Raw genomic sequence first — 26,009 nt, 5'->3', positions numbered from 1 at the left:
AAAACATTAAAAATAAAATCATATTTACCAGCGCAGCTCTGCCTTGGAGATTCCAGGAAGGTTGTGAGTGCTGCCTTCCCTCACTGGCTGAACAGAGTGAATGCTGCAGTCCCAAACCTCGGAGGTCCCAGGAGGGTAGTGACTCCTGCCTTCCCTCCTTGGCTGACCTTAGGTGACCAATGAGGGAAGGCAGCGTGGGATGGGGTCAGTGAGACTGCTGATCCCACCCCCACTTTGTGATGAGGTGTCAGTGGTTGGCACTCTGTCCAAGGCACTTCGGGCCTTAGAACTGAAGCATCCAGGTCTGAGGCAATCACTGACACTCCCCCTGGTCATGAGGGGGAGGTGCTTTGCCAGGCTGAAGATGTCACACCCACAGGAGCTGTGGTTTCTTCAGCCTGGGAAAGTTCAGCTCAGGCAGCCAAGAGCCTGCGCATTTAACACGTGTCTAGCACCTGGCTGCCTGACCTGAAAATAAAGAGTGTCTGTCAGACTGACATTTTCTTACCTAACAAACATTCTTTATAGTGACCAATGGTGAGGGGGCATGACCCCTCAGCCCATTATGACGGGCCTCAGCTGATGTTTACTCTCTTTTCTTGTGGTTAATTTAATTCCCCCTGAGACCAGGGATGACAAAGAGGGTGTCAGAGGTGCCAAAGGGCAAGACAGAGGTAGCACAGGGGTAGCAGCTAGTAATCTTGACTACACCTAGTTGACGTCCAGGAATGGCACAACATCATTAGCAGCCATAAACTGAAAATGCTATTTATAAGACCACTGTAAGAATTGTCCTTAATTATCCACTGATGAAAAAGACATTTGAAAAGCATACAAATATTAACCATACTAGAAATTGAAGCTAACCAGTGACAAAAGTGTTCTACTGAATGCGGTTGCTGATATGTGGAGTTTTTGGTATCCGTTGATCTGTCATTAAGATATTTGCAGTTGGTTCCACTTGCATCAATTCCAGAATTTCCCCCGTTTGTGAATGCTGGCCATTCATTGTTCAGAAGTGTACATGTTAAAACTGAATAGATCTTTCAAAATAATATGGTGTTCATAATGCAACTAGCCTATTTGATACAGTACCACATCGAATCCTACACTAGAAATGCCATCACATTGGCAATGATGATAATTCATGTGAGAGAGGTGCTGTTGGCTAAAATAGAGGTTTCAGAGAGTAGTGACTGGAGCATCATCTAAGTGGCGTAAGGTACATTCAAAACATATTAAGAGATGACTAAAAATTGCCTGGTGTGCAATACCTTGTAATGTTGGTCAGCAGTTGGATGCCAAGAGCTCTCATCCAACGTGTTTTCATAATGCCAATGTGGTAATTGGGTGGATGAGTGATCTGTTCACAGATCATATGAAACATAGAGATGAACCACAAAAATAACCAAAAAAGAACAAGGTTATGATTCTTCTATTTATTTATTGTTTCTCTCTGTTTTGTAAAGTTTCACACATATATAGTGAATACAGCCAACGTGTTTCACCCGTAGAATGGTGTCATTCAGGAAATCTATAGATCTATCAAAACGAGGTACAGCGGATGGACGTCGGTTACACGAACACCAGTCGTAGTGTTCTACACAGCCTACTGGCCTGTTTCACCATCTTTATTATTATTACTACCCTCCTGTCGTCACGATCACCCTGGGGCTGTTAATATTGTAGCTTTCACCCGGCAATACTGTTGACAATCATGACGGTTTAAACATGTCTTTTTTGATGTACCATACGGATCATTGACATCACACATCATCTCGGGTTTCCAAAAAACGTACAAAAGTGAGAGTAAAAAAAGAAAAAGAAAAAAGAATCACAACCTTGTTCCTTTTTGGTTATTGTTGTGGTGCATCTGTACGTTTCATATTGTCATTTATAACCATTCCATGGTTTATGCAACTTGGCAGCAAGTGCTTGCATTGTGTGAACACATTGATACACATTTATTCTTAATGATAACACTTGGAACAACAGGTCAGGTGCAGTCTCCACGGATCGCTGCCTTAGCTTCATTGGTACTGCTGACAGATCATGGCAATCTTACAGAGTACAACTACTGTAAATTCATAATAGCATGGTGAGGGCGACTGACTGATGTAAAACACTAACAGGCAAATTATGACTTCATACAATCTGTCCATTTCGCTCAAAGCCAAAGCAGTGGATAAATTGACATCCGTGCATTAATGGATATCACTCCTGTAAAGGAGTTTAAAGAATCCTCAGTGGACCACAAATTGCGTATGTCAAAAGGCAACTAAGACATCAGCAAGATAATTAGCATAGCTGCCACTAAATGCCCTTGGGCCAACTGGAGCTTCATACAATCCTCCTGCTCTGGCTTAAGGAGTGGCTGGGGTGCTTTTTGCAAAGACTACAGTGACAGTCTTTCCCTCCGCGTGGAATCATTGTAATTGTAATTGCAGTTATATACTTACTATCCCTGACGAGGCGTCAAAGCATTTTCGGCAAGTAGCACGCTTCTCCAGAACCCAAAAATGATTAGTGGTGAATTAGTAAAGGGAAATATGAAATTAATTTGAAGGTGGGACATGTGAGTCTGGTATTTGGATTGAAAATGAACAGTGGAAGGATAGAAGAGGGAAGGGTTTGCATTTAATTAGCACTGCTACCCTGATGAGGCGTCAAGGGGATTTTTGTGGAGGTAGAAGATAAATTGAACGAGGTATAGGGTGAGATATAGTGTAGTGCATTGGATATGCTGAATTAGGACAAAATTACATACATAAAAATACATAAGTACATGGAAGATATATATCTATAAGAAAGATAGTATATCTAGATTTCAGTTGCATTTCATACTTTTAAGTGCTGCTGTACTAATATATTTATTTTTATAATTTATATATTTTTTATTCAACAGTGAAGCAATTGTAAATAAATAGTTATGATAAAAATGTACTTATTTATGTAGTGACCTATGTATGTTAAACATAGAACCAAATATCAATAAGTAGTATGTGCATTTGTTAAGCAGAAACTAAAACATTTCTATATATTTATAAACATAATTATTATACCCAATTATAAAAAGTAATACACATATCTAGCTACACATATATAATCCAAATAAATGCATATATACACACAGGGATATACTGTATATTCATGTTTGAGTATGGTGGTTATGTGGGGAAGAGCCAACTCTTGAGGAGTCTTTGAAGATAAGGTAGTTATTCATGGATCTTATGTTTGGGGGTAACGTGTTGCATAGTTTGGCTGTTTAAAAAGAGAAGGATGTGCCACCTATGTTTTTTTCTTGTAATGTGGGATTTTGAGGCAAGGTGGCAATCTAGAACAGAGGTTTCTTTGTTGAATGTGCTTGGTGATTTTATTCCTCATTAGGAGCGGCCCTGTTCCATGTATCACTTTGTGGGTGATACAAAGCAGCTTGAATGTGGATCTTCTGTCAACTGGTAACTAATGCAGAGCCTTCAAGGTAGAGGAGATGTAGGCTTGTGACTTTATAGGTAAGAGTAGTCTTGCAGCAGAGTTCTGAATCTGTTGTAGTATTTTCGTAGTTCTTAAAGATGATTCATGGTAGAGGTTATTGGAGGAGTTTAAACACAACAAGGTAGATAGTTGCCTTTACCTGTTTGGGAATCCCAGGTGGGGGAAGATGCGTCGCAGAGTTTTAATTGTAATGAAGTTAGTTTGTCTACTTGGCATTGATAGCTTGGAGTTCATGGCAATTCTGAGGTTTCTTACAATCTTAGATAACTTACGTGCTGTTCCCAGATCATCAGGCCAGAAGGCAGGTGAGTCATCATTTTTCCAATTGCCGCGTGTGAGTATTTCTGTTTGGAAGCATTCAATTTGAGATGGCTCCATGTCATCCACTGATCAACAGCTCTGATGCAACTGAAAATTTCTAACTTTCCAATGTCTTTGAGGCTTTGCAGTTTAAGGAGTATTTGTGTGTCATCTGCATAGTTATAGCATGTGAGGTGAAATTCATTGATCAGTGCCGGTAATGACTTCATGTAGATGCTGAAAAGCATGGATGAGATGATAGAGGCTTGAGGGACCCCTGCTTTTGTGAAATACGGTTTGGATGAGAAAGGGGGCATATAGATGACATTATTTCCGTTTTAAAGGTAGGATGTGATAAAGTCGATAGCATTCATCTCTATGCCAGCTTTGTAGAGTCTTTATATTAGTGTTCATGGTCGACTGAATCAAAGGAAGCTGAAAGGTCCAAGACAAGTAGTGCAGCAAACTATGTTCTTAAGGTCATCCCAGATGGTAGGTTCTGTGCCTCTTCCTGGACGTAACCCTGTATGGAAGTCTGAAAGGATGGAATTATCTTCAATGAATTGTCACATCTGGACAAATGCTGGTCCTTCAATCAGTGTGCCCAGGTAAGCACCATTTATAATTGGTCTGTAGTTGTCTGAGTTAAGCGGAACAAGTTTTTTTTCTTTAGTATGGGCAGATGTATGAGTTTTTAAAATCTTCTGGAAATATTCCTGTAGTTAAGTAAGTGCTCTTACTAGTGTGGCAGCAGAGGTAGTTAGAAGAATTTTCTTGAAGGTTTGTGGTGGACACGAGTCAGAAGGGCTGCCGGCAGTCCTGATTGCTTTGACCAGGTCCATAAATTCCTTGTGAGGAATTTGTTGGAAGGAATGCAAAGGTTGGGTTAGCATTCAGACGCTAAGAACCACAGAAGTTTGTGAAGATTTATTTGTAATGAACACAGCACCAGCAACGCTGGCAATAACCAGCTCTCTCAGTTCAACTGTCCACATAGAACACTTCACCAAGTTTCTTTAACATTCCTGGCATGCGCTACCTACATTTAAAGGCACCATCACTAGGAGAATACAACACTCCTTACTTAATAATAAAAACACAGCTGAAAACCAGCTGAAAAAAAGAAGAGAGAGAAATGGAAATGTAAGAACATAGCCAAATAAACATGTGACTGTAATATGAATACTATTGGAAAATCAAGGAAAAGTCAGGAAGGTAAACAGCAAATAAGAACATTAATACAAAACATAATCTTTAAATCGCACAGTCGCATTCTATAATTATGTTGCCAATGCAAAGAAAGATAAGGTTAACACCTTGGCTGCTAGGGGGTTTTCCCGCTGGGCGCTGAATCCTCCGTTTTCCCATTGTTCATGACAAGGTCAACTCGTCATAAGCACAGGGCAGGTAAAACCCATGACGAGTTGACCTTGTCATTAGCACTGAAGGGGTTAAACAAGGATAAAGAAGTATTAATATAAAACATAATCATTAAGACACAAAGGCAAATTTTTTAACCTTGTCAACCTGGGTCGCTGCAGCGCATTCCTTCTGACTTTTTCTAAGGAACACCCATCTGACATCTCATCACCAAGGTCAGTAGACACTGGTGTGCTTTTAGGAGTCCTTCACTATTCTGGATCTACTCCATCCCATCCATCCTTGTCGCCAGTATTAAGACGCGAGTCACCGCAGAAGTTTGTGAAGATTTATTTGTAATGAACACATCACCACCAACGCTGGCAACTACCAGCTCTCTCGGTTCAACTGTCTACATAGAACCCTCCCCCAAGATCCCTAAACATTCCTGGCATGTTCTACCTACATTTAAAGGCACAAGCACTAGGAGAATACAACAGTTAGCCTACTCTTGGAGTTTTTTTTTGGAAAAGGGTTGGTGCTGGTGTTTTTTTGTGTTTTAAATTGGAGTCCAATGTGTCTGCTTTGGTCGTGTAATCATTTGCCAGTTTGTCTGTGAATTCCTGCGTAATGGGATGGTCTCCTTCTAGGCAATTTGTTTTACAGAATTCTTTATTTGCACATTTAGCATTTCAAATTCTGTCTCAATAGTATCTTTTCTTAGCGTTATTGATTGCTGACTTGTATAATCTGTTAAATTTCTTTAGGTGAAGATTGTCTTGATTGGTGTTTGTTTTGAGCCAGGTGCATTGCAGCTTTCTAATTTGCTGTTGTATCTTTTTCTAGCTCTGTATATCTCCAAGGTGCCAGTTTTCGTTTGCTCTTTTGCGTTATTATTAGTGGTATTTAAATAGCAAAAGATTCCTGTAGCCACTCATATAGTTTTTAAACTGAATTTATTGTGCCTATATCTGTATTGGATGTTAGTTGTGTTTCTAAGTGTTCAAAATTGAGTTTGTTCCATGGTCGTTAGGTGGGTGCAAGTAAAGTGGTGTTAGGTGTGTTGCTTTGTGTTGTTTTATGTTGGAATGCAAGCAAATGGTGATCTGACCATGTGACTGCAGTGATTGTGTAATACAGGCACAGAACCAAGTAGGTTACTAATCCTAATTTCTGAGCTCCTGCCGTGCTGCACGGGATGGCCTTTTGACCTCTACACCAGCCTCTGGTGTTAGTGACCACCTGTGACATCAGTAAAGATACAGCACACTATGCACAACTGCGCAAACAAAAACATCAATACAAGGAGAGCGGATGCAATAAATTCTCACCATGAAAAAGTAGCAGAGCGAGCAAAAACACATAAACCCTTAACTACTGTGGATTATCTTTTGTGTTGAAGTCCCCTATTCCCCTGAAGCAAGCCAGCAGCAAATATAGGATTGGATTACTCTCTTTCCTTTGTACATGCAGTGAGTGGTCTTTTAGTCCATGCATGCAGGACAATGAGCATAACTTCTTGAGAGTGGAAAAGCTTGGCACAAGGACAGCCTCATGCGATGAGCAGAAGAGACGTGCCAGCCTCACTGAGATGATGCCTCCAGTACTATTGGGGCCAAAGAGGGCACCTAGGAACCTCTGGATTCCTTGATTCTACATTAGACTTTGGTCACAACATGGCCAGGTGCCCAGGGACTTGCTGTGTTGGAGTTATAGCTAGGTAGGTGGCTTTGCAGAAGAACTAAACACCTGTTGCCCTTCATAGCACTGGTCACTTGAGAACAAGTCAGCAAAAAGAGCATTCACACATAGAAGAAAGGTAACTACAGCTGTTGTTAAACATTTTTCATTTAAATAGATAATGACACTGTTTATGATGCAAAGCAAACATAGCATCAAGACATTGAACATCTCCACAACTATATGCCGTCAGATTATCAAGCTATGGGTGAAGAAGTGGGCAGGACCACACCGGCAAAACCACAGCCCTTATTCTTCTTCTAATTTGAAGGCAGCTCAATCTCCAGGAATAAGTTGTTATTTTGAAAACCCAGGCAATGAAAGCACTTGCTTGTGGTCTTTACTACAGACCACATAGGATGGTGTGTGTGCGATACTATGAGCAGTGGTAAAGTGCACAGAGTCCCAAGGCCAACAAAAACAAGATCACCAAAAATGGAGGAGTAAGGCAAAGATTTTGGGAAAGACCACCCTAAGGCTATCAGGTCTAACAGTGACCCTTCGTGATGATAACAAACATACCCATATATTTTCGGGGAGCAACTCATGTGCCCTGTTCCTGCGGTGCATGGCTCACTAGAAAGGATGCCCCTGAATCTGTCAAACCAGCTGCATATCCAGGAAGGATGAGCCTCCTGCGACAAGATGATCGACTGGAAAGTCATGGCCTTTGACCTTTAGACAATGGTGACACTTGCAGAGAAAGTATGGACAAATGTCTGATCAATTGGAGCATGGATATTGGAAGGTAAATCAGCTGTAGACAAAGGATTTTTAGTAGAGACACTACTTACAAAGTCTTCCTTCCAAAACCTGGAGCCTTTAAAGCACTTCAGCACAGCACTTTGCTTTATCAATATCTCAGGAGATCCCCTCTGCTTGGTTTGGAATCAGTCACTGGTTACTACCTGACCTCGGTTTGGGTTTTTATCTTACACACATCCTGGAGATCTATAGAGAAATGAGCAGGATACCTCACACACAAAATATTTAACCTTACTTGGCTTGTTATATTGTGGTGCTGCAACTTGTGTGTCCTTTGAAGTGCTGTACAATCATTGCACGATGTGTTGCTAGCCAAACGCTAGCCTTTGGTTCAACTTTCTGCACTTCTTCCCCTAAGATCGCCACATCCCAGAAGCAAATCAAAGGACCTCCTCCTGAAAAGCTAAAAGTCTGTACAATAGGGTAGCAGCCTGCCTAGAAGGGCTTTATGGGGTGGATTAAACCTTAATACCAGTATTTTTGAAGTGCGGATCCTAGTTCTCTCAGGTTAAAGGAGTACGTGCAAAATACCGTGTATTTTCATGTTGCATTTATGTAAAGAATGTGTTGAATTTTAGAAAGATGGTTTATAAGAACATACGCTGTCCGTTCTCGCGAATAATCTATCATATCATCTTTTAACTGTATTCCTTAGGGATGGAGTTCCTTATTGTGAAATGGACTACCATGCTAAATTTGGCATAAAATGTGACAGCTGTGAAAAGTATATAACTGGAAAAGTATTAGAGGTAAGTCATGCAACTATAAACCTGACTTCAAAATATACTTGAAACTCTTGGTGGCGTATGTCTTTCATTTTCTACATAATGTCCACCTACAGTACAATGCGGATATTGATATGTATTTAATGTGATATTTTAGCATTTGATAATCAGCTGGTATGATGTCTTAATAGCATATTGGGTGTACATTGCAAATGGCACAGATAAAAGTAGATTAGAGGAATACTTGTGAATGAAAGTACACTGAAATTGAAATAGTTTGGATTTTAAATATTAAATCCTCACTCCATACATTTGATGGCATGTGAGCGAGCTTCTCATACTTTTGTATTGCATGTAATACTGATGGTGAAATAGACTGTTTTGGTTGGGTCATAATGGTGAGCATTTCTTTAGAGAGTATTTTTCAAATCATGAAATCGAGGCTTAACAACAGTTAACTGAGAATGCAGTTTCTACCTCATGTGTCCTCGTATCATCGTCAGAAGGAACTCAGACCTGGTGGTGCATTAACAAGTGTTTTAGGTATGTAGAATACTTTGTTTAAGGTTTACATAAAACGAAATACTATAAATTATTTTACATAAAAGATATCAGAAAATACTGCTTAACCTGCTCATTAAAAATCGATGCTCATTAAAATCGATACAAGGTTAAGTATTTTTCTCCCAAAGCTTGACAGCCTTCCTCAAGAATTTTACAAAGCTGTCCACAACTTTTACTGAACCGCCTTTAAAGCACCATAATACAGCCTCTGGTATTGTTCTTGTGCCCTACGCATTAAACATAGGCTTTTAGTATTTTCTCTGTTTGGCTAGCTAGTAGGGCTGGGCATAGGCACATTTTATGTTCAATGAACTCTTCGGCTAACTTGTGCATCCTACATGACTTGTCAATGCAGCATTTTAATTTCCATGCATCATCAAAATCCTTAAAAGGGAGGTAAAAAAGGCAGAATCTCAAAAATGCGGTCTTGTCCGCAAATTAAAATCGAAGTGAGGTTGCCTTAAACTAGAAAAGTTGTCTATAGTGTATCTGCTGTGCTTATATCTGGAGGCTGCGTCAATGTCCCTACTTAAGGTTAAGCTTTTCACTCCCCTTTTTTAATACTAATTTACACGCAGCTCTAGGCACAGTTGCTAGTGTCGCCATCTGGGGAGTTTATATTCTTCCAGCAACCCTTCCAGTCACCTTGCTGCACAAAATGCTCCTTCTTAAGATGCAGTTAATGCTCACTCACCTTATGTTTCTGCTAATAAAATAAGTGATCCAATTAATGTCAACCAAACCAGATAACTCTATCAGACCTAGTTCTAGCCTTATAGAGCATAGAGGGGTCGACTGCCTTATGTGATCTAGGCTTTCTCTAAATGATCTAGACCCAAATTCAAATTCAAATTCAAATTCAAATTCAAATTCCACATGACATTTCCCAGAAAGATGTTTGTCTATGTCAAATCCCATGTCGGGTATTCCCCAACCTCCTCTAATTTAGTGGCACCTGTCTTCCAAATAAACTATGAACTATTTCAGCCAAAGGACATTATCTTGGCTTTGTTGATAGTGATAAAAAGGTGAGATTCTCGATGATATACTTGGATTCGATTGAGTTTCCTTTGAAGGCCTATCTGGGTTGTCGCCAGGGTGATCAGATCAGCAGGGTAGGACAAAAAAAGGAACTTTAGTTTGCCCTTACTTTGGGGCATCATCTAGCTTATGTGCAAGTGCATCTCCTAAATCCCATAAATACAGGTTAAAAAAGAAATGGAGTTAAGATGCACTCTTGCTGCAAGCCATCAAGGGTTGGAATTTTGGGCAAAAACCCGTACACAACCTCGTTCAATTCACCTTATCAAAGGCTGTCGAATAATCTATACAGCAAGTGCCTTATCTATGTGGAGTTTTATCGGGCCCTTTTTATGCTTCCCAGACCTTGAAATAGCTGTGAGAATAGTTCTGCAATGACTTCCGTCTGCAGGGTCTTGACGGCATTGGCAAATGTGACTAGGCCGAGGTCTTCAGCTGCGAGACTTCCTACTAGGGTGTCAGCCTCTCTGTCAACCACGTGGAAAGTTGTGGTGATTTTGTGGTTTTCCCATTTGACTTGTACTTTCATCTTACCCTTGAAGGGTAGGGGCGTTTGACTGCCATATATGAGAATCCTAACATGCGACGGGACCAGGGTAGGTCTTGGGTTTAGCCGCTTGTACTGTTGGCATCTCGTTACATTGTCTGACACTCCTGTGTCAATCAGAGCGGTGACCTGGGATTCGGCGATCTAAATGGTGCATGTGGGTTGTGGGCGCCTCTTCCATTTGAGGTCACTGGCAAAGGAAATGAGGTAGCACTCGCCTTCTTCGTCTGTCAATGAGTCTTCCAGGTACTGCCTAGGCCGCACCGAGGCTTTTGATTTTTGGGATCCTCAAGCGATAGGTGCTTCACGGACTTGGATGGTGGTCTTCTTCCGCGGGCACCTCAATTCCGTGGTCCCTCTCTGCACGCAACTGTAAAATGGTTGGGGGTAGCACACTTTGAACATATTCGGCCTTGCACCGCGCACTCTTCTTGTGAGTGTTCTTCCCTCCCGCAGTACCCGCAGTACCCTCGTGTGTTCTTGTTCAGCCACTGCCTGCGGGCACCTCTCTGCTGGGTACATAAGGCATCTGCTCGCTCGGTCTTGACCGTTACCTGTTTCTCTGCTTGCTGGGTTATAGCTGATAAATCGTGCGATCGTGCCATGATGAGGATATTGTCGAGGGTAATTCCGGGTTGCTTCAGGATGAGGGTCTGGAGGCTCTTGTTTTGGCACTCTGGATTACCTAGGCTCTTACTTCCTTGTTCTGATCGTCGTCCGTACACGTGCTCGCCAGCTCTCGTAGTCATGCATGAAATGCATCCATGGACTCTCCTTCCCTCTGGCGTCCGTGGCGCAGATTGAATCGTTCGTAATCTGGGTTCAGCTGGGGATCAAAATGTGCCTTCAGGTCCCTGACCGCTGCGTTATAATCATTGGGCGCCCGGTGTTGGGTAAGTGGGCGAACAACTTGTATATTTCCTCCCCTGCAAAGTGCAACAGTAGTTATCTCTTGAGTGCACTGTCAGTTTCCCGCATGGCTGTAAAGTTGTCTAACCTGCTGATCCAGAGGGTCCATTTGGGGGACGCTGTGGCTTGATCTACCAGCTCGCTAAATGGGGGCAGCACATTTATTTGGGAATGCTGGGGCTTAGGCTACATGGCTGGTAGCCCTGATGGTTATGCAGGCTTTGGTGCTGCCTGTGCTGCAGGATCCATGATGGTTGGGTATTCTTCTTCTTCCTGTGAGTTGGGAAGTGGTGGCACTCTGGTTGGGGTGGTTTCTGGGCTTCATTCTGGACTGAATCCTCACTGCTCTGTTTACTTATAGTCCTCATGAGGTGTGGTAGTTGGTGCACTGTCTTTTACTGATGTGGGTTTGTTTGGCTTTTATTTTCCTTTTTTCCCACTGTTGGTCACAGGTGCCACAAGCTTGAATAGGCAGTGCTTCTGACTCTTTCCTTTTCACACGTTGCCCAGGCTGTGGGGGAGATTGCCAGCAGATGCATGGGAGCAGGAAGATTGAAGGGCGACCTCGCGTGCCCTTCCTCTAGCACGGGAACGTATACATGCTTAGGGTGCTGGCAGGAGGGCGGAATGCCCATGCGCACATCGACTCTTCGTTCCGGGGCCAGCCGGCTCCGACTGGGCTCTCGCCGGGAGATTCTGACGCTCAAAGAGTGTAGCAGCGAAGGAGTAGGGCTCAGGCAGGGGAACCAGGCAATGCACACAACCTGGCTCCCGCTTGTCGTAGGTGACAGCACACTCGGTGGGCACAGGCGGTGTTGCTTGCTGTAGCGGCAAGTTGGACGACTGCTGCTCACGTTCCAGGCTTATATCTGTGGAGGCACTGCCCAAATCGCGGATCCTCAGGTACAGCACGCTGGTGAGGGATGGGTTCTGCTGAGAGCAGCAGCGCGTAGGGGTTGGGCCATGAAGGACGCCCACCCTCGTCGCCAGTGTTGCGGTGCCTTACCCAATCAAGGCCAAAGGCCGGTTGGACAACAGAGACAGGCAGCCACAATGATCAATGGTCTGGGCAGGGAGTCCCCAAACTACCTCCGCTTGTTTATTTAGGCTCTCTGGCCAGAGAGTGATACATTGTGTTTAAGCCCTTCTGGGCTGAAGGTCTGGAGTTTACTCCCCCGTGTGAACTAGACCGCTGCAGTGCCCTGGAGCTCTCTTCAGTGCAGTGTGTGTGTGTGACCCCGGTTATAAATGATGTCATCTGAGGTGCAAGGTTAAGACACAGAGATGATTGAGAGGTGATTGTGTGTTTCATGGGACACACTGTTGGTTGATGTGGACATACTTGTCTGTGAGATTGCTGCTTAGCAACAAGATACACTCTCAGAGTTGCCAGGGGACCCTGAGGAGGGATATTTACCCCTGCTCTGCAATGGTTGCATCGCTGGCGCCAAGGCCCTTCCCAAGCCACAGAGGGCTCATTGAGCGCCAACCCTAATTGGTGTACGCCCACCATCTTGTCATTGGCGTCTCCAAGCACTAATTGGACCAGTCTCCCCCATTCCCTGCTGCCCCGGTAATTAATGTGTGCACTTTTGATGTAATTGATCCAGGTTAGGGTATACTCTAAGTGTTAGGGCTGAGAGGAAACTTCTATCGGCCACATGCATCAAGTGAATTTGGAGTCGCAAACGGTGCGAATCGGAAAAATCGGCCGTTTGCGATTCCAAATTCACTTTTTGGAATGCATGAAGCAATTTTTAAAGAACCACAATTTTTTGCATTTCCAAAATATGTGATTGCATTTAAGGAATCGCATTTGTGCGATTCCTTAAATGCAATGCATGAATTTTTTAGAAATTGCGATTTTGGAAATAGGAGGTGCAAATTAACACGAGGTTGACCCTCGTGTTAATTTGCGAAATCTTTCAAAAATGCTCAAAAAAGCATTTTTGAAAGTGTCATGTTACACACATGCATGTCCTTTGGACATGTGTGTGTGAAACTTGCACTTTAAAAAAACATTTCAAGGGTGCAGGAGGGGGTCCTTTGGACCCCCCTCAGCACCCTTGAAATGCATCAACAAATTGCGATTGGCAAATTAAAAAAATGCAAAAAGGCATTGATTCCTATGGGCGTCTAGGCCCATAGGAATCAATGTAATGCCATTCCTTAATTGCGATTCGCAATTAAGGAATCGCAATTTCCGAAAATTAAGAAATCCTAAAAAGTTTAAAGATTTCTTGATGCATAGGATTTTGCAATTCCTAAATTGCGATTCCTTAATTTTCGGAATTTAGGAATTGCAAAATCCTACAATGATGCATGTGGCCGTAAGTGCTGTACCTGTCCTGGACGGAGCTGCCGGCGCTTCACAGACTACCTCCCGGCAAAACAATTAAGTGCACTTACGTGAACAGATTTCAGTTTTATTTTTACTGTTAAAAAATAACATTCTGGTGTGACCCATGAAAAACAGCACTGAGTTCAGAGCACTTGACTGGACGTTTTGCAGCCCCCTAGGACCCTCGTTACTAACGGGAGGGCACAAGCGGCCCCATGCATCAATCTAGGATTTTGCATTTCCTAAATAGCGAAAATTAAGGAATTGCTATTTAGGAAATGCAAAATCCTATGCATCAAGAAATCCTAAAAGTTTTTAGGATTTCTTAATTTTCGGAAATTGCGATTCCTTAATTGCGAATCGCAATTAAGGAATGGCATTACATTGATTCCTATGGGCCTAGAGGCCCATAGGAATCAATGCCGTATTGCATTTTTTTTTTTTGCACTCGCAATTTGTTGATGCATTGCAAGGGTGCAGAGGGGGGTCCAAAGGACCCCCCCCTGCACCCCTGAAATGTATTTTAAAGTGCATGTTTCACACACACATGTCCTAAGGACATGTGTGTCTGTAACATGCAAGTTTAAAAAATTCATTTTTTTGCTTTTTTAAAAATTTTCGCAAATTAACACGAGGGTCAACCTCGTGATAATTTGCACTTCCTATTTCAAAATTCGCAATTTTTAACAAAATGATGCATTGCATTTAAGGAATCGCACAAATGCGATTCCTTCATTGCATTCGCATTTTTAGGAAATGCAAAAGAGGGGAGGAGCCAAGATGGCGATCGGGATGGCTGCATAACCGCTTGGCTCCGTGAGCCCTCTCGCCCCGCACATATATCCTGGCGATAAACCTGAGCAGTTTTTGCTAAATTAAGTAGGTGAAGGGAAGCGTTCACTTACCGTCTGCTTTTGAGGCTCCGCCGTGCAGTAGACCCGAAGAACTGTCTCCGTCTCTTTGGCGGCCTTCGAGGTGCTGCGGCCGGGATCTCGAGTGAGGGGAGTGTCCGGCCGTGATTGCAACGCCAGCGGCCTCTGGTCGCGATGGGAAGCCGGTCGGAGGGAACCTGAGAACTGCGAGCCGGAAGAGGTGATACCAACCCACCCCCAATAGTGGGCTGCCCTGCGGGAGGTGCGGAATAGCCGGGATGGCGAGAGTCCATGATGCCCAGTTCCCCTTCGGTGTGATACCCGGTTATGTTAACAGCCCTCCCTGGGAACCGATGGGTGACTCCCGGGCAGCGGGAAGCTTGTTTAGCCTTTCAGTGACTCTCCTTCCTGCTGCCTGCCCTGACTGTTGAGATCCCGCTGTGAATCCTGCTGACCCCGGGGGTCGGGCCCGCTCCTGAGGTGCGGTGGAGGGGAAAGAGAACGTGTCGGCTGAAATGGCGGATGGTGCTTTCCCCTGCACCCCTCGCCCGGGCAGAGACACCGGTGCGCAAGAGAACCCCGGGGTCTGGCTATGCGAGAAACTGCCCACGCCCAAACACATCTTGGCTGCACTAACAACCTTGCAGACAGCCCTGATCCGGGAGGCCCGCGATTTGGGACAAAGGATGGCCGCCATTGTTGTCCCGCCATCTTGTAACGGCACGGATCGCTCTCAAGGAGGGGCCGCTGTGTCTGCCTCTGCTTCATCGACGTATTCCCCGGATGAGTCTATATTCTTGGAGACGTGGATAGATTTGGTCCCTGCGCCTACTGTGGATGCATCTGTGGCGCATGTGATTGTCTCACCGGGGCCTTTCTCTGATCAGCAAGTGGAGGAACAGCATCGATACACGGCTTGGGCGGCCCCGTCGGGGTTTTGGCGCTTCCCGCTTCGTGTGTTTCCCTTTCCGTGTCTGGCGGGACTGTGTTCGGACTCGAGACTGTTGGCGGTGTTGACATTGTTCCACTCAGACTTCCGCCATGCATCGTCGGCGAAATTTCGGTGGCTGGGGTCCTATGGAGCGGCGACACTGCCTGATCTTCCCGGTGTACTCGGACCCTTTGTGCTACTTTGTATCCCATTTGGGGGATGGTTCGACGTTGGTACTATTGACAAACGTGGCCAGGGGTGAATTCGATTGGAACTTGGAGGGACTCATGGCTGGTTGATGGTGACTTGAGGGGCGCTTAGCGGGGCTGTCATTGCTTGCGTTTTACGTGATTGCTGCTACCTGTGCTTCTTTTACCATTACTGTTTATACGATTTTTGCACGCGGAGATGGGAGGGGCCGGATGACCGGTTCGAGGGCCCTTCTCCTGTATTTTTTCTTTTCTTTTTCTCTTTTTTCTTCTCTATATTTCGGGTCTCTTACTTAGGGCGACAGGCACGCTGCTGGGGGGTAGGCCGTAGCCTTTTGCAGGGGTGCAGGGTGGAGGGTTGGGGGATGGGTTTGTTATTTTGTTATATCTTGTTTCTATGGCCCTTTGCCCTTTTCCTTTTTCGATGTCGTCGTCTTCCATGTCTCCCATATTGTGTTTTGCCTTGAGGGGTGGGGCTAGCACGCCATGCTTGCTTGGTGTCTATTGCATCTATCCTGATTCATGTACCCCCTCCCCCATCCTTTTCATTTGTGTACATCACTGGCGTAAAATCCTTGCTTTAGTTAGCTGTATTAGGGGTGTGTGTGATTACGCGACATTGATTCTCATTTTATTTTTCGTTATTATAAAATGAACCGTCTCTGATCCTTCTTATTGCATGGTACTTTAATTGTATGGTATATCCTGGATGCTTCTCAGCTCTTGACCTCCGGACCGCTATATGTTTTTCTAATACATTATATTTTTTAAATCGATTTGAATAGCGGCCGGCCGGACTGGTTGTAGGCCCATGTTTGTATCTCCGTCTCATGCCAATAAAGGTTCTTTTAAAAAAAAAAAAAAAAAAACAATAGCGAATTTTGACACTCTGTTTCATGCATCCCAAAAACGTATTTAGGAAGTGCAAACGGCCGAAATTACCGATTCGCACCGTTTGCACTTCCTAAATAGGTTGATGCATGTGGGGGAAGATTCTTTGCAGAGATGTGTGAGTTTCTGAGGCTTTCATAACACATACACAAGCCTAGTTTTTTGCCACCTCACGTATTTTCTAGTTTGAGTGGTTTTTATGTGACTTGTGGTGCCTGTCATGATGGTGCTGGTCTTGATGGTGCGTCGTGCATTAGACTAGCCTGCTTCTTTGACTTCCTCTGATTGCAGGAAACAACAAACTCCCCCAGAGCAGAGCGCTACAGATAGTTCATTACAAGAAGGCACAATGTGTTTAATTGGCTTCACAAGTAAAAAATGCGTTGCCAAAGTAAAGACTTCAAGTACCTGGAGGGGTACAGTCTCTCCTGTGGTGGTCACATTCGTACTCGTCTTCATATGAAGCACATGTTTTATGCATTGTCTCTTGGTGACGTATTTTGGTGCCCCTCCATCCCGCCTATCATTGAAAGGACTCCTAGAAGGCTGCACAGTTTTTATGTCACTTGTGAGTGAGGATTGTGCTTTCTTGCACAGTGTCGGAAGTAGGTGCCCTGTGCGTCTGTGTAGTTGGCACTCTATGGCGGACAGTCTCCCGAGTTATTGGTTGGCAGATTTGACCTAGGTTTGTGCTCAGATCTTTGTTGACCAGCTTCTGTTTCACCATCTGTATTTGTGCAATGTTTTTCTGCGCTCTGGGGTTTTCACCACAGTAAGGTATTGTGCACAATGAAAGTTTCTTTCCAGTGATATGTACCATTTTAGATTGTTGTGTGGTCCCAGGTATGTCTCCCAGTAAACTGTGCAGCGTTTACCTTGGGCCGAGCTTAGGTCCACATGGGCCGAGCTTAGGTCCGCGTGGACCTGTGGTGGAACTTCTTTCTGCTTGCAGCCTCTGAAACAATTTGTGGTGGTGCAGCAGGAGACAGATCCTACTTAAATGTGCACAACATTTCTCTGGCCTCTACATAGAGACTCAGATGTCCATAACCCCCGCCCCCCCTCCCCCCAGCCACACCAGTCTCAAATGTCATTATCATATGAAATCTCTTTATTGATGTCTTAACTACACTTTCACAAGTGCATTATTAACTTCATAATTTCTCAAATATGCTTGAAAATGCATCATTTGCCACTCTTTTTTCAAATTACGAATATGCCACTCGGGCTCGCTCGCTGCGCTTGCTCGTCACTGGTCACTCATCCCGAACTTTTATGCCCCACCACTTTCAAATGCGACCAGCAACTATTAAAAACTTTTTTAATGTGCTTCTGTAAATAGAACGAGCACACTATTATTCACTGTTGTCACTATTCACCAGCACTGCACCATTATTGTGGAGCACCTATGTCCTGGTTGTTTATATATGAAGTAGAAATATAAAACAAATTAAATGCATCTTTATTTATGCACATATGTGCAGATACATTTGTGGTGCCGAGGAAGCATAGACTTATTTCTTCCTCTCAGGGAACCACAATTCTATCAGATTACGCTGTTGAGGGGCATGATTAGGCAGAGTATTTTTATGTCTCCTTTGCAAAATCTGCACTATGGCCACCATGTGCTGAAGTTGAAAGACAAAAAATACGAAAAAAAACAAGCTGCTTGTTGTTGGGCGTGTTAAGAATGTGAGAAGATGCTGCATCTTGGAGAGAAAGCCAAGGAGAGATCATCACATCAGCCCTGGGACTGAAGTGAACTATTTTTGAGGTGAATGCGTACATATGCACTAGCAGTATCCAGTCACTCAGATGGTAGAGAGCCATTGGCCAAAATGTGCTGACCAATTGCCCCATGCTGTATGCTGTAGTGGATAGAAGCAAAATGTGAATGACAATTTAACAGCCCAATAGAAGATGAGCTCTGAGTCAAAGAACCTCTATGTATGTATTTTCAAGAAAACAATAGTCTAAAGCTGTCTCAAATGCCACACCTAACAATAAGATAAGTGCAGTTTAGTTCCTCAACACTCCCTCACCCCATGCAGACCCCTACCAAATAGAATCTCAGCAGCACAAACGGCAGAGTTCCAAGAACAAATTCAGGGGCAAATAATGCTACCTGAATCATGAGCCAATGGTCCTTCCCTGTCAAATACAGTCAAGAAATGAAGGACACTCCCTGTCACATGCAGCCTGTGACGTGCACCCCCTGTGAACCTCTGAAGGCTCATACTACCCTCATGAAGCTTGTGCCATCTTTGGAGAACACCGCCATGGACATCCTCAGCAGCTTGCAGTCCTGTGCCAGGAAAAACCTTAGCCACGCACAGCCCTGTACCAGAGACTCCATCTGTCAGATGTGCCACGTGCCAGTTATACCCCACCACATGCACATAGGATACCCAGTGTGGCATGTAACAAGGGGGACCAAGGACTTCACCCATGAAGAGGCCTGCTGGGATTCATAAATGGACATGGAAGCAAATGATGATGTGGAGTGGTGCCACCGGACTGCAAGTGAAGATGGAAACAATGGAATTGGGGAGTAAGGGTGGTAGAAATGGGAGAGTGTCAGCAAGTGTGTGTGTGTGTGCGCGCGTGTGTGTCTGTGTGTGTGAGTGTGGGTGCGTGTGTGTGTGTGTGTGTGTGTGTGTGTGTGGTAGAGAGAGAGATACACCATCAGACTTTAGACTACAAAGTGTAAAAAAGAAACACTTCCATCTCATCTATCCACCCAGGAAGTGGGTCAACATCCCGGTATCCACCAGGACCGCTACAACACTGCTCCAGTTTAGAAAAAAGTTAAAAACTAACATCTTTAAAGAACAGTACATCATAATACATGAACCATTCACAACCCAGCTTCATCTCTTACTAATTTTTAACTTTATGCTTGTTCTTGACCTGTACAGGGTCCTGCTGTTTTTTGGCTAGGTTCAAGCTATAGAAAATACAATATCCATACATACATGCAACACTAATACAATGTGAGACTGAAATGCTTCTGGGTGGAACAGACATAAGAACAGAGAGGAAGAAAATCAATGAATCAGAAGCAGCGAAGTGAGGTAGACAATAAAACCATCCATTCATGAGCAAGGGGCTGACCCAAGGCACCCTCTGTGCATACTGGAAACAGCAGGTCTGGCTGAGATCTGAAAAGTAGAGGAAACAACCAATGGAAAGTGGATGACAGGAAAGAAACTGCTTCAGACAAACACATCAGTAGTATGCTTACCTTAGTGTCACATGTGTGGGTTGTTAACAAAAAAGGTACATTTGTCGTAATTTCACATTTTAATTCAATATCGAACCATCTTTGTTTTGGTGATTTGCATTTTCTATTGCAAACACATATTATGCATAACAATAAGGCCACATGAAGTCCTCCAGAAGGGTTTGCAACTTTCTCAGCCTGCTGTGAGCAATAGTGGAGTCTTCTAAACAGCCCACCAGCCTGCTGTCCCTCTGACGTCTGACACAGCACCCGGTGGTGTGTAAAAGGCACTGCGAAGAGCCCAGAGAAACATAAGGAGAGGGGCGTGCTGATGAGAGGATGCACATTTGGAGAGCACCCCCAGTCGGGCGGCTGCGCTTTAAAAGGCTGGCTCTGAGAGGTGGGAAGAGCTGAAGTCCCCGACGCATGCCTCACTGCGAGCAGCAGCCCACCCGGGGCTGCACACCACCCACGGGATGTAGATGCAGCGGAGGAGACGCGGCTGGTGACTGTAGCTTGGGCACTATGAGGAGGGCTCCCGCAGCGCCGAGGTAGGAACCACAAATATTCAATATAAAAAGGATGAACCTTCAAGGATAACTCAGAGCTGCCTAAAGTGTTTCCTAATGTAATGCTGGGGTTGTGGTGTTTTGTTATTTCCCATCAGTTCAGAGGTACAAAGGAGTTCGTTGACTCTATGCATTCACAGGAATAAACTGAAAAATACTATTTTGCAGCAATTTGTTGCACTAAATGGTACTATGAAAAGATGCTTCCAGGACCCGCTCATAAAAAAGGGAATAAAAATAATTTCTTCTAGTCTCGCTCACAAAATGATAACTCGGAACATCCCAAACTAGTATGCATTTAAAGATGATAATTGGCATGAGGCGTGGCTATCAATAGTGCAGCATGTACAGTGGCACCGGGTCCATGGGCCCTAGGGGCACCTCAACTCTGTCTTTTACTATCCATCCAGTAGATGAGGGGGCAGCTTAGCTTCCCTGCTTGTACCGGGGCACCCACTATACTTTGTACATTAGGCGGGTTGTAATATTTAAGTGCTGCTCGAAGCCATGTTTGCTTGATGGCGCTTAGAAACAGATTTACTGCGAGATAAAGGTTGGCCCCTAAACAAGTGTTGTTGATATTAAGGGCATCCATCTGTACACTCAAGACCTTTTTCGTGACCATTTGATTAATGAGAGAGCTCTATTTTCATATCTTTGCTGCACACTGCGATGAAACTGGATCGTTCTGTTTGATGAAGGAGAAGAAGAGACCGAAATAGATCTTATGTGCAGGATCTGCGAAGTGTAGCGGTGACTAATGTGATGCTGAGATGTGCGAAGGCGCATCTCCCACGGTCCTGTACTGCAGCATCTTTAACCAAAATATAATTCTGTCGAACATGTGTAGTTCCAGTTCAGAGAGCCTCATACATCAATTTAATTAATATTTTTTCCCGTTTTGGAGCTCTTGTGATTAAGCATGGGAAGTGATAAATGTAATACGTTGTTTTCTGTGGCACTTTGTATTTCCTGTATTATAGAGAAATTCCATTAATTCAATTATTCGCTGCACAAATCATATTGTTTCAGTATCTAAAGTTAAAATATAAACATTTTTAAGGAAAAAAAGACTTATGTATTGGATCACAGTGTAGTGTTTCTATATTATGTTAATCATTTGGAGAACATATGTTGCTGAACATTTGGTGAACAAATCAAGGCTCTTGACTTAACTGTGCATATTAATATTGTGGTGACATGGTTTTCCATTTTAAAGTGACTAAATCTCACTGCCTATAGGTTAAGAGTTTGAAAGCATCCTTATGTTTTATTCACGTTTATATATTCTGTCACTCAAACTCACTCGCACTGGTACAATTGGAAAAAACTCAAGACTCAGCTCTATAGAATGTTAAATACCACACACACGAGTTGGAAGGTTAGAAGATATTTATTCCCTGAGCGCCTGGAGCTGCCAACTACTTGTTACGGTCGGCGCCAATGAACCAATATGGCTGCCTTCCGTTTCCCGTCCCCTCGCTTCCTGTTCCGGGGACGGAACACTAGAACGCTGCTACATATCTCCCCCCTTTATGCATTTACCAAACAATATAACAAAGTTCTTACTTCCAGTGCATATCATAGTCCTTGAACCTCTCAGGTACCTTTACTCTGCGTCCTACTCGGGTCTCCACTCTCTCACCATTTCTTTCTCCTTCCGATGCCTTGTTCTCTGTCTGCTCTCTTAATCCTTCTCCTTCTCTGTCCATCACTTCCCTTTCACTTTCTACCTTGCATCCGCTTCTCTCTCTCGTTATCTCTCCCTCATCTCCTTCTCCACCTGCTGCCTGCTGTGCTCCCTCTTCAACATTCTCTCCGTGCCTTCCGCTACATTCATTTACTCCTTCTTCGATGACATGCTCTGCTCCTTCTACCGTCTCCTCTTCCCACTTCAGGATCTTGCTGCACATCGCCATCCTGTCCATAGACCATATTTTTCCGTCCCTTAGCAGGGCTGATCGGCCATAGGGCTCCACCACTTTCAAGGGTGGTGAAAACTTGCTTTCTCCTTTTCTCTTCAAGATGGCCAGCTTTACCCGAACCCAATCGCCCTTCTCCAGCTCCGCTTCCTGAGTGTTCCGTCTCTTGTTGTAGTGAGCGGTGTATACTTCTTGTGCTCTTTCCAGATTTCTTCTGACTACGGCTGGTGACCACTTGCTCTGCACTACTAATTTCCTCCATGCCGTGTTGTCTTTCGTGAAGGCCTCCCTTCCTCTTAAAACCTTGAATGGGCTGTATCCCGTGCTCCCCGGTGTGATGCGATAAGCCCAAATCATCTTCTCCAATTCTTTCTCCCAGTCCAAACCATCATCTATGGCCGCTTGTATGGTACCCATAATCACGCGATTGAAACGCTCCACTTGACCATTTCCAGCGGGGTGATAGATTGGTGTGTGTTTCACTTCAATGCCATTTCTGTTGGTAAAGGCAATCCACTTCGCTGAAGTGAATTGGGGCCCGTTGTCGCACGTAATTATCCTTGGGATTCCTTCCCTGACAAACGTGGCGCGTAAAAAACGTACCACAGCTTCTGTGTCTGCATGTTCCACAATCTCTATTTCCGGCCATTTTGAGTATTTGTCGATGATTACTACTGCGTATTTCTGAGTTCCTGCTTTGTCGAGGACTGGACCCATTATGTCCACTGATATCATTTTCCACGGTCCATCCGGAACCGGGAATTTCCCCAAGGGCGGTCTCAGCATGCTCTGTGATTTCTCTGCCTTTGCACATGACTCGCACTTACGCACATGACGTTCCACCTGCACATCGATGGCCGGCCACCAGTACGCTTGTCTGGCAAGGGCTTTCGTTTTCATTATTCCTTGGTGCCCTTCATGTAGTAGGGACATCAGATGATCCAGAATGTTCTGTGGTGGAACCACCTTGTCACCTCGGAGTAAGAATACAGGGTTCTCCGCCAGTGACAGCTCGTCCCTGACCTCCCAGTACCTCCTCAGTTCTTCTTTCAAGTGTCTTTTTTCCGGCCATCCGTGGACGACATACCCTTTCACTGCCTCCAAATCAGTGTCCTCCTTGTACGCTTTTTCCCATTCCTGAGCACTTATCACCTCTTCTGTGTCCTGGATAGTGGCCACCACATATCCTTCCCAGTCCTGTCTCTCTCCGCTCCTTGCTCCATCCATGGCCGCTGCCCTACTCAGGAAGTCCGCAACTTTGTTCTGCGGTCCCGGAATGTGTTCTACTTCATAGACGAAGTCTAACAGTCTGAGGGTCATCTTGGCAATCCTGGGTGTTGCGTGATCGTGGCCACTGGATGTCAGTACTCGGACCAGTGGTTTGTGGTCTGTCTTCACTAGGAACTTGGCTCCCCACAAGTATTGCCTACATTTCTCCATCGCCCAGACTACCGCCAGCATTTCTTTCTCCACAACACTGAACTTCTCTTCATTGGAGGCTAGCGAGCGAGAGGCGAAGCTGACAGTCGACAGCTCTCCGGATTCTGACTTCTGCATCAGTACTGCCCCAAGGCCGCGGTCACTGGCGTCAGTAGTGAGGATGGACTCTGCACTCGGGTCGAATCCCTTGAGGGGAATGGCGGTGCTCATCTCCTGTTTGAGTGCATCAAATTCCATTTGCTCGTCTTTCCCCCACTGGAACCTATTCTTTTCCTTGAGTAGTTGACGAATGAAGTGCGTTTTCGTGGCGAAATGGGGAATGAATTTGCTGTAATATTCGGCCATTCCCAGAAATGACCGAACATCCTCTTTCTTTCCAGGAGTGGGGGCCTCCAGGATGGCTTTCATGTTTGTTCTCTTAGGTGTAATCCCTTGTCCACTCACCTCGTGACCTAGATACGTGACGGATTGTACACCTAAATTGCATTTGGACCACTCAGCCGTAAGGCCATTGTCCTGCAGCCTTTGTAACACTTTGTGGAGTTTCTCATTATGGTCTTGCTTCGACTTGCCCATCACCAAAATGTCGTCCTGAAAGAACAGGACATCCTTTAAGTCTTTTAGAAGTCTGTGCATAATCTTCTGGAAGACTGCCGCGGCGGAAGCCAGGCCGAAGGGCATCCTCACAAATTCGTAGCAACCAAAGGGTGTGATAAAAGATGTGAGATGGCTGCACGACGGATGCAGTTTCACTTGATGGTAGGCTGACGACAAGTCCACCGTGGAGAACCATTTGACATCTTTTGTTTTCGCCAGCATTTCATTGATGCATGGTAGAGGGAATTTGTCTATGACAATGTTTTTGTTCAATTCCCTGAGATCTACGCATAGCCGCACCTTTCCGTTCGGCTTCTGGGCTACCACTAGGGGTGAGAGCCATTCTGCACTCTCAATCGCCCTGATCACTCCTTCTCTTTACAGCCTGTCCAGTTCCGTTTGCACTGCCTCTCTACTGCGGAACGGGATATTCCTCACTTTGTGCATAACGGGCTCAGCTCCCTCCTTTAGCTTTATGAGATGCGTGTATTTACCTAGTTCACCAATCTGGCCGTTGAACACCTTGGGGTACGCCTTCTGCCACAACATCACATCTTCCATGTTCTCCATGTCCATAAGTAAGATTTTTTCGATTCCTCCCGGGTTGAGTTGGATTCCCAACGCTCCCTGGTCCTTCCAGCTCAGCACCGAGGGGCCTTTCTCTGCGACATATAGTTTCCAACTTGCGTGGCGGCCTCTGAATTCGAACAGGAGAGGACAGTACCCCAACATGGGAATCTTTTGTCCGGTATATGTGACTGGTCTCACATCCATTGGTAGTAGGTTCTCTTTGATCTTTGGCGCCAATTTGTCTTCCCAAACTTTCTTTTATACGATGGAAATGGGCGCCCCACTGTCTGCGATCATCTCCATTGGTATTCCCCCGATGTGCATGTCAAGCCTGGGCTTATCTGAGTTCGACCCTTCCATTTCCAGTACTTGGACATCTATGTAAAGGAACTCCTCTTCTTCCACTGTGTCTTCTTGGTCGCTTGCGTCTTCACGTCGTCCTTGGTCCACGTAACGTACCATTGCGTTTTTAGGTTTTCTGCGGCACACCTTTTCGTAGTGTCCGAAAATGTTGCAGTAAGAGCATTTGGCTCTGAACGCAGGGCACGCCTTGTCATTTCCTAGATGGGCATTGCTACCACACCTGTAACAGTGGGGTCTACCTCCTTTGTTAGACTTGCTGTCCGTCTGGTGTTTGGTGAAGCTGTTGGATTTTCCACCTCCCTGATTCCTCTGCGTGTCGCTCTGCCTCGAGCGGTCATTTCTGGTAGGCATCATTATCTTGCATACAGTTTGCGACTCTATGGCTTCTTTCTTTGCTGCTTGAGCGCACCGTCTTGACAATTCTGCTTTCTTGACCATCGCCCAAATTTCTTTGAGCGGAGCATCTCCATTCACCCACAACTTTTCCTGTATGTGAGAGCTGGATGTATGCATGATAATCTGGTCCCTGATTAGCTCATCGTGAAGCGTGCCAAACTTACACGTGAGGGCTAATTTCCGCAACGCTACGACGTACTCGTCCACCGTCTCACCACTCTTTTGCTTCCTCTGAAAGAA

The 26,009-nt window shown here is 44.7% G+C and overlaps 1 protein-coding gene across 1 annotated transcript in view; it reads left to right on the top strand.

The window, feature by feature from the left end:
* Nucleotides 1-26,009, top strand: part of ABLIM2 (actin binding LIM protein family member 2) — a 797,090-nt gene that overhangs the window by 315,083 nt on the left and 455,998 nt on the right. Inside the window, exon 6 of the mRNA XM_078678529.1 lies at nucleotides 8,315-8,408. Within this exon, the coding sequence (XP_078534655.1) occupies nucleotides 8,315-8,408 (94 nt within the window). The remainder of the gene's footprint in view (nucleotides 1-8,314; nucleotides 8,409-26,009) is intronic.

Source organism: Lissotriton helveticus, chromosome 2_2 (genome assembly GCF_964261635.1).
Source record: "Lissotriton helveticus chromosome 2_2, aLisHel1.1, whole genome shotgun sequence".
NCBI lineage: Eukaryota > Metazoa > Chordata > Amphibia > Caudata > Salamandridae > Lissotriton > Lissotriton helveticus.
The sequence above is the reverse complement of the archived record's forward strand: the minus strand, read 5'-3'. Positions and strand labels throughout refer to the sequence as shown.